Source organism: Hypanus sabinus, chromosome 31 (genome assembly GCF_030144855.1).
Source record: "Hypanus sabinus isolate sHypSab1 chromosome 31, sHypSab1.hap1, whole genome shotgun sequence".
Taxonomy (NCBI): Eukaryota; Metazoa; Chordata; class Chondrichthyes; order Myliobatiformes; family Dasyatidae; genus Hypanus; species Hypanus sabinus.
In genome coordinates, this window is record NC_082736.1 from 23,507,878 (window position 1) to 23,517,213 (window position 9,336).

Consider the following 9,336-nt stretch of genomic DNA (forward strand, 5'->3'; position numbering starts at 1 on the left):
CTAAAGAAATTCCTCCTAATTATCACTCTAAAAGGAGTGTCTGAGGCTGTGTCCTCTGCTCCCTCCTGCTGTAGGAAACGTCCTCTCCACATCCACTCTATTGAGGCCTTTCACCGTTCAATAGGTTTCAATGAGGTCACCCCTCATTCTTTTGAATTCTAGTGAATACAGGCCCAGAGCCATCAAACGCTCTTCATATGACGAGCCATTCAATCCTGGAATTTGTGAGCCTCCTTTGAACCCTCTCCAGTGTCAGCACATCCTTTCTAAGACGAGGGGCCCAAACCTGCTCCCGACACTCCGAGTGAGGCCTCACCAGTGCTTTGTAAAGCCTCGACATTAGAACCTTGCTTTTGTGTTCTAGTTCTCTTGAAACGAATGCTTTCTGCCCTCCTCACCACAGACTCAACCTGCAAATGAAATTTTAGGGTCTCCCAAGTCCCCTTTGCGCCTCAGATTTTTTTTTTTTTTTTTTTTGGAACTTTCTCTCCACTTAGAAAATAGTCGGCCTGCATTTTGTCGGTAAACGTTTCTTATCCGCGTGCCTGCCCGAGTATGTTTTAAGTTATTATGTACCTTCTTCAAACGTCCCCTCTGGCACCATGTTCCATGTATGGACCACTAGGTGGAAAAAGTTACCTCCATGTTCCTGTGGGATCTCTCTTTCCTCCTACCCCCCCCCCCCCATTTTAAACTCATCCTCTAATTATTGATTTTCCGATCCCTGGGGGAGTGGGAGTTGGGAAAGTTGTGTGCATTCACCCTATCTTGTGCCCCTCATAAATCTGTGCAACTCTTAAGGTCGCCCAATGCTCCAACGAATGACGTCTGAATCTGCCCACACTCTCTCCATAACTCAGTCCCTCGAACCCAGGCAACATCCGCTACACCCTTTCCAGCTTGATGGCATCTTTTCTACAGCGGGGTGACCGAGTTCCAAACACGACCTCACCGACACCTTGTATGGCTTCAACGTGGCGTCCCAATTTCTTCCTTCGCTTCTGTGACGCTCCTTTTAAGAAACTACGTACTCCCGGGTCCCTCTGTTCCACAGTGCTCGCCGTTCACTTCGACTGTCAAAACTTTTCTTCCCACGCGTTTGTGCCTTAACGTCAGTAGTGCAGGAAGATAAGCTCTAGCAGATAGTTTATTGTATTTATCGATGTAATCTATGGAACATTATGGTGAGGTTGTATAAGGCATCGGTGAGGCCGAATTTGGAGTATTGTGTGCAGTTTTGGTCGCCGAATTACAGGAAGGATATTAATAAGGTTGAAAGAGTGCAGAGAAAGTTTACAAGGATGTTGCCGGGACTTGAGAAACTGAGTTCCAGAGAAAGGTTGAACAGGTTAGGACTTTATTCCCTGAAGCATAGATGAATGAGGGGAGATTTGATAGAGGTGTATAAGATTATGATGGGTATAGATAGTGAATGCAAGCAGGCTTTTTCCACTGAAGCTAGGGGAGAAAAAAAATCCAGAGGACATGGGGGAAGGGTGAAGGGGGAAAAGTTTAAAGGGAACATTGAGGGAGGGCTCCTTCACACAGAGAGTGGTGGGAGTGTGGAATGAGCTGCCAGATGAAGTGGTAAATGCGAGCTCACTTTTAACATTTAAGAAAAACTTGGACAGGTACATGGATGGGAGGGGTAAAGAGGGATATGGGCCAGGTGCATGTCAGTGGGACTAGGCAGAAGAATGGTTCGGCACAGCCAAGAAGGGCCAAAAGGCCTCTTTCTGTGCTGTAATGTTCTCTGGAAACAGGAGCACCCAGAGGAAACACACGCGGTCACTGGGGCGGACATACGAGCCCTTCGCAGGCAGTGGCGGGAGTTGAACCCGGGTCGCAGGCTCCGTAGAGCGTTGCGCTGACCGCTACGCCACCGCAGCCTCCCAGATGGATGGTGGCGGAGAAGGCAGTCGGCACACTTGTCCCCATTGGGTGGGGCAATGTCTGGGGCGGACCGCCGTAACGCTGTCTTCTCTCTCTGTGCCCAGGAACACCTGCCCAGTTACGTGCAGGGCTACGACAAGCTGAAGGCGAAGGGTATCGACATCATCGCCTGCATTGCCGTCAACGACGCCTTCGTCATGAAGGCCTGGGGCGACGACCAGAAGGTTGACGGGAAGGTGAGAGGGTTGTGAAGGAGGAGGAAGAGGTTTCTCCGTTGTTGGCCTCTCCCTTGATCCAACTTAGTGCCCCTTCATTCCAACGGCGCAGGGACTTTGCTTCCCCTTTCCCTGCAGGGGCAGTGTCTGCTCGGTTCCAGACACTGCTTCCTTCCAGTATACGGCGGGGACAGTACCCGGACTCCCCTTCACCCTGCAGGGATGATGTCTTTTCGCTCCCACTGTACAGGAAGCCTTGGCGAAGGGACTCTAGCATCCAACGCCATTGTAATCGTGTACTGCACTGGGAGCTTCCCACCCCCCCACCCCTCGTGTTTGGCATCCAGGATATCCTTGCGTCTGCCTGCCCCTTGCTGCCCCTCTCCTGCGGTCTGTTTACCTCCGTCCCCTGCTGTTACAGGTCGGGACGGAGCCACTTCCCCAGTAACACCAGGGCCAAGGGGATGGGGGGAGGTGGAGAGTGACACCTGACAACTGGCCACGACAGAGGGTTCCCACACCTCTCCCCTGAGGGTTCTGACTGGTGAAACAGTCGGGAAGGGAGAGTGTGGGTGAGCTTGTACCTCCCAGCAGGGCTTGTCCCCTTCGAGCGTGCCCACCCCGGACCTCAGCGGGGCGTAGTGAGGAGTGCTGACCCCTGTTTTTCTCTCTCTCTCTCTCTCTTTCCCTCCAGGTGCGGATGCTGGCTGATCCGACTGGCGCCTTCACACGGGTTAGTAATTCACCCTTCCTCTTGCCTGACGTCCACTGCTGCCTCTCAGAAGCTGTCCAGAGACGCTGACCGGCTTGCTGAGTTCCTCCAGCATTTTTCAAGTTTAACTGGCATTCAACTGTGCCCGAACGCAACCCAACAACCCCGCATCACTCCGGGGTCAAGGTGCAAAACGCAATACCGACAGGCCCACTCGGCACAAAGCACACGTAGCAAGTATGAGACAGAAAGACACAGCCACTCGGTAAAAGAGACCAAACTCAAAGCTGTCGAAATCTGTAGCATTGCACGGCAGAACTTGTCTTCTGCCGAGCGAGCACTGGGGCGGGACAGCACCGACTCCACCAATACAATCACCTTTCCCTCTGATAGACTTTATTTTTGTTCCAGCTGTGTTCTCTCGTAAAACCGGCGTACTGCTTGCGTCTCACCGTGCTGACGTTGCGTGTCTTTCTGATTGCCGAGTGCCCTTGCTTCGGCATCTGCCATTCAGCTCCGCGGTGGCTCTGACCGTCTCTCTTCCCCACAGGCCGTGGACCTGGAGCTGGATAAGGAGCAGCTGATCGCCGCCCTGGGAAGCAAGCGCTGCAAGAGGTAATGCCATTCCCCCCCGCCGCCCTTTGACCTCTGCAGATGCTTGTGGGATTTCCAGACGTGGGCAGTAAGGCAGCATTAGGTTCCCTGAGCAGGTTGAGTTCACCGCGTGGGGACTACCCTGGGTCTTTGCCGCGTTCTCAGACTCCTAGAACAGGACAGCACAGAGGCAGGACCTTTGGCCCATCTTGTCTGTGCTGAACCACTAATCTGCCTAGTCCCATCTAGCTACATCTGGACTATAGCCCCCCCCCCCGCCCCAATACCCTTCCTGTCCGTGTGCCTATCCTCTTAAATGTTGAAATCGACTTGGCCTCCGCCAGCTTGTTCCGCACTCTTGCCACCCTCTGAGTGAAGGTGTTCCCCCTCATGTTTCCCCTTTCACCCTTAATCCGTGACCTCTTCAGTCATTGGCCCTGCCTATATCCCTCATAATTTTGTACACCTCTCAAATCTCCCCTTTGTTCTAAGGAATGAGGTCCGAACCTAATCAACCTTTCCCTATAACTCAGATCCCCAAGTCCTGGAAACATCCTTGTAAATTGTCTCCGTACTCTTTCAATCTTATTGATGCCTTTTCTGTAGGTAGGTGACCAAAACTGGATACGATACTGCAAGTTATGATGCAAGCTCTGATAGTTTCCAACCCCGATCTGGGAGTCACCTGACAGTTTGCTGGTCCAGCTGACCACGTCATTATCCAGATTGTTGATGTAGGTGACAGGCAACAATCGACTTGGTATCGATCCCTGCCAGTAACTTTCCCCACTACTGATGTCAATTTCACCCACCTGTAATTTCCTGGCTTATTGCTAGAGCCCTTCTTCAACAATGGAGTGATCCTCTGGCACTTCACCCATGGCTAAGAGTGATTTTAAACTTCTCTGCTAGGGCCCCTGCAATTTCTGCACTTGCCTGAGAGGCCCTGGGGATTTATCCGCCCTAATTTGCCTCAAGGTAACACCTCCTGTTCTGTAATCTGAATCGGGTCCATGACCTCACTGCTGTGTTGCCTCAGATTTATAGACTCTGTGTCTGTCTCCGCAGTAAGCACAGATGCAAAGACCTCCTCCGTCTCGTTCAGCTCCACATGCACAGTAGATTACCCCTCTGATCTTCTGGAGGGCCAACTTTGTCCCTTGCTCTCAGTATCTCTGTACAATCCCCTAGGATTCTCCTTCCCCTTGTCGTGCCGCCTTCTATCCCTCCTTGAGTATTTTCTTGCATCTTCTATACTCCGTAAGCTGCTCATTTGTTCCTGTCCGCCTCTGCCTGCTGTGTACCTCCTTTTATTTTCCCCCTAAATCTCTTGAATGTAAAGGTTTGTTGAACCTGTTGCCCTTGCCTTTTATTTTGACAGGACCATACAAACCCTGTACTCCCAACATTTCAGCTTTGAAGGCCTCCCGCTTACCAAGCACACCCTTGCCAGAAAACCGCCCGTCCCAATCTTCTCTTGTCAGATGTTTTCTTTCTTTTCCAATCTTTCTATTCATATCAAATAGTAAATATAACATGGTATTGCTACACAATTATTGGGATTACGTTGTTAATGGTTACATATATAATCAGTTAATACAAGGATAATAACCCTCCCAAAGTTGTTCAAGTACAAATGTAGTAGACATAGAAAAAAGGATTAACATATCCAAAAAGGGAAAAAAATATATACCCCCCCCCCAAATAAAAACTAATCTAAACAATACCAACCAAAAGCTAAGCAAAAGAAAAGAACATGGGCTGCAACGTTTGGTTTACCGATGATAGAACCACGTCACTTATCCTCTTCAGCGCGTCAGATGATTGCATTTCTCACATTAATGGCTAAAAGATCTATTTTGCTGAATCGGAAAGGGATTAATCCTCCCACTGCATTTCATTGGTTCTCTCAAACTATGTTATGTTTAAACTTAGAAAAAAATCAGAAGTGTTATATATGATCCATCCTTTAAGTTTAAAAAGACTTGGAGGCCTTTTATCCAACACTTTCATGTGATGTGATTCAACCTTTTTCCAAACTTATTCTCTTGTTTTAACATGTGCACAGAGGTTCGGAGTTGATGACACTAATGGTTCGTTCTTTTTTAGTCAGGTGTTTTCTGGTACATAAAACTTGGCCTTTCCCTAATTTAGGATCTCAGCCCGAGGATGAGACCTGTCTTTTTCCATAATTACCTTGGAACTAATGTCATCGTGATCACTAGGTGCAGAGTGTTTCCTTCTGTCACCTGCCCTGTCTCATTCCCCATTAGGAGATCCAAGTATTGCACCCTCTCTTGTTGGGACGTCTACTTCCCTGAATACATTTAACAAACTCTATCCCATCCAGTCCTTTTACAGTCTGGAAGTCCCAGTCAATATGTGGAAAGTTAAAATCACCTGTCACAACTTTACACTTATAATAGTCTGCGATCTCTTTACAAATTTGTTCCTCTAAATTCCCGCTGACTGTTGGGAGGTCTGTAGTGTAATCCCATTAAGGTGGTCATATATTATTTATTCCTCAGTTCCACTAGACGAGCTCTGCAGTCCGTCCTGACTGAGCACTGCCGTGACGTTTTCCCTATCCCTCCCACTCCGTTTCTAACCCCAGAATGCTGAGCTGCCAGCCCTGTAACCCAGTCTCACGAATGACTACAATGTCATAATTCCAGGTGCTGATGCGTGCCCTGAGCCCATCCACGTTTCCTACGTTGGAATATACGCAGCTCAGAACATTCGTCCCACCACGCTCGACCTTTTGATTCAAGACGTATGTTGGCTTAACAGCATCGTTCTCCACAACCTCTCTGCTCTCTGTTCTGGCGCTGTGGTTCCCATCCCCCTTAACTCCAGCTTAAGCCCTCAGGATTAAACCTTCCCGCAGGGATATTTTTCCACTCCACCTTCAGTTGCTTCCGTGCGGGTTCCACCTTCCCTGGAAGGAACCCCGGTGATCCAAGAGTCTGAAGCCCTCCCCTCTGCACCAGCTCCTCAGTCACAAACTAAACTGTGTGATCTTCCAGCTTCTGGCCTAGCACATTGAACAGGTAGCAATCCTGAATTCGCAGCCCTGGGGTTCCTGCCTTATCACCTAACTCCCTGGACTCATTTTGCAGAACCTCGTCACTTCTCCTACACATATCATCGGGAGCGCGTGGACCGTGACGTGTGGGCGCTGATAAGAATGCTGTGAACTCGATCAGAGCCGGCCCTGGCCCTGACATCTGGGAGGCAACAAGTCATCCTCGTCCTCGTCCACAGTCCCCTAACTAACGCATCCTCAATCAGCTCGTCCTTTCTCTTCTGAGCCAGGGACCTAACCTCTGCTCGGCTAATCCCACCCCCCCACAACTTGTGTCCGAGGTGGTATACCTGTCGTTGAGTGGAATGGCCACGGGGGTACTCTGCACTGGCTGCCAAACCCCTTCTCGCTCCCTGACAGTCGCCCATTTTCCCGTGTCCCTCACCAGTCCGTCAACTCCTCAGCCTCCCAAATAATCCGGAGTTCATCCAGCTTCGACTCCTTCACACGATTATTGTTAGGAGCTGCAGCTAGATGCACTTCTTGCAGGCGTGGTTGTCTCCATTCCTCCCCACATCTCGCAAGAGGAGCATTCCACTATCCTGTTTGGCATCCCCACCGCTCTAAATGTTCAATAAGAAATAAAGGGGGTAAAAAAGCTTCCTACTGCCTATGCCTCCCCAAAGCCTCAATTCCCCACTCCAACACTGGTCCTCTCACACAGTGGCCGCTCTGCCAAGATCGAACTTACTGGTACTGGCTAAGTGCCCAATTATGAGCAATCCAGTATTTCCATAGAAGCTGTTTGTTCATATGTAACTCTCTGGTGAAGCCACCTGCTGCCCTCCCACAGCGATTTGATGTTCAGGAACCTCGGGGTCATTATTAACCCAGAAGATTCTGTGGAAGTAATTGTACCTCCCTGGAATGAAAAGAGGGAAGTTTCCAATCATTCCTCCCCACTACTCCTTCACCCTCCCTTGTAAATAAATGGGAGAGTGTGGTAAGATGACGTAGAGGGAGTCACAGAGGGAGTCTCTGTGTCTGATCCCGGGAGTGTGTGATGGGACGGTGTAGAGGGAGATTCACCCTGTGTCTGTTCCCGGGAGTGTGTGATGGGACGGTGTGGAGGGAGCTTCACTCTGTGTCTGACCCCAGGAGTGTGTGATGGGACGGTGTAGTGGGAGCTTCACTCTGGCCCCAGGAGTGTGATGGGATGGTGTGGAGGGAGCTTCACTCTGTGTCTGACCCCGGGAGTGTGTGATGGGACTGTGTGGAGAGAGCGCCATCTAGTGTCTGACCCCGGGAGTGTGTGATGGGACGGTGCGGAGGGAGATTCATTCACTCTGTGTCTGACCCCGGGAGTGTGTGATGGGACGGTGTGGAGGGAGCTTCACTCTGTCTGACCCCGGGAGTGTGTGATGGGACGGTATGGAGGGAGCTTCACTCTGTGTCTGACCCCGGGAGTGTGTGATGGGACGGTGTGGAGGGAGCTTCACTCTGTGTCTGACCCCGGGAGATTGTGTGATGGGACGGTGTGGAGGGAGATTCACTCTGTGTCTGACCCCGGGAGATTGTGTGATGGGACGGTGTGGAGGGAGCTTCACTCTGTGTCTGACCCCGGGAGATTGTGTGATGGGACGGTGTGGAGGGAGATTCACTCTGTGTCTGACCCCGGGAGTGTGTGATGGGACGGTGTGGAGGGAGCTTCACTCTGTGTCTGACCCCGGGAGTGTGTGATGGGACGGTGTGGAGGGAGCTTCACTCTGTGTCTGACCCCGGGAGTGTGTGATGGGACGGTGTGGAGGGAGCTTCACTCTGTGACTGACCCCGGGAGTGTGTGATGGGACGGTGCAGAGGGAGCTTCACTCTGTGTCTGACCCCGGGAGTGTGTGATGGGACGGTGTGGAGGGAGCTTCACTCTGTTCCTGACCCTGGGAGTGTGTGATGGGACGGTGTGGAGAGAGCGCCATCTAGTGTCTGACCCCGGGAGTGTGTGATGGGACGGTGTGGAGGGAGCTTCACTCTGTTCCTGACCCTGGGAGTGTGTGATGGGACAGTGTGGAGAGAGCGCCATCTAGTGTCTGACCCCGGGAGTGTGTGATGGGACGGTGTGGAGGGAGCTTCACTCTGTGTCTGACCCCGGGAGTGTGTGATGGGATGGTGTGGAGGGAGATTCACTCTGTGTCTGACCCCGGGAATGTGTGATGGGATGGTGTGGAGAGAGCGCCATCTAGTGTCTGACCCCGGGAGTGTGTGATGGGACGGTGTGGAGGGAGCTTCACTCTGTGTCTGACCCCTGGAGTGTGTGATGTGACGGTGTGGAGGGACACTCACTTTGTTTTTGACCACAGTTCGTGCCCTCACTGCGTGTCTCTCGGCAGGTTCGTGATGCTGATTGACGACGGCGTGGTGAAGAGTCTAAAGGTGGAGCCGGACGGCACCGGAGTGAGTTGCAGCCTTGCTCGACACGCTGAGGGCCTGGTCTGAGGCCTCCCGCGGGCTGGTGAGGTCAGCTGAACCTGGTCGCTCAAGACTGATAGAATCTGCAGTGCCAGGTGGCGTCTTACAATAAAAATCATCCCCACTGGACCCAGTGTCTCTGCTTCGTTACTGAGCTACCCCCAACGGCCAGCCCCTCACCTCATTACCACTGTGACATCTGCCTGTGCTGGAGGCCATTCGGCACTTTGAGACTATCACTCCACTTGCGCTCCCTCCCCCATTTTGTGTTCTCTGTAACCTTTTCCCAGCTCCCGCCTCGATTCTGCCCCCTTGCCCACGCTCTCGAGGGCCGAGGGCACTGGTGGTCGGGATGTGGGAGGAAACCGGAGCACCTGGGGACAAATCTACTCTCGATCACAGGAACATGCAGGCCAACTCAACACCCGGTACAC

At 51.7% G+C, this 9,336-nt stretch overlaps 1 protein-coding gene across 1 annotated transcript in view; it reads left to right on the top strand.

Moving 5' to 3' along the window:
* prdx5 (peroxiredoxin 5) overlaps positions 1–9,031 on the top strand; it is a 30,507-nt gene extending 21,476 nt beyond the window's left edge. Inside the window, exons 3-6 of the mRNA XM_059955178.1 lie at positions 1,998–2,129; positions 2,803–2,841; positions 3,371–3,435; positions 8,824–9,031. Coding sequence (XP_059811161.1) covers positions 1,998–2,129; positions 2,803–2,841; positions 3,371–3,435; positions 8,824–8,929 — 342 coding nt within the window. The 3' untranslated portion in view covers positions 8,930–9,031. The remainder of the gene's footprint in view (positions 1–1,997; positions 2,130–2,802; positions 2,842–3,370; positions 3,436–8,823) is intronic.
* The last annotated feature ends 305 nt before the right edge of the window (positions 9,032–9,336 follow it).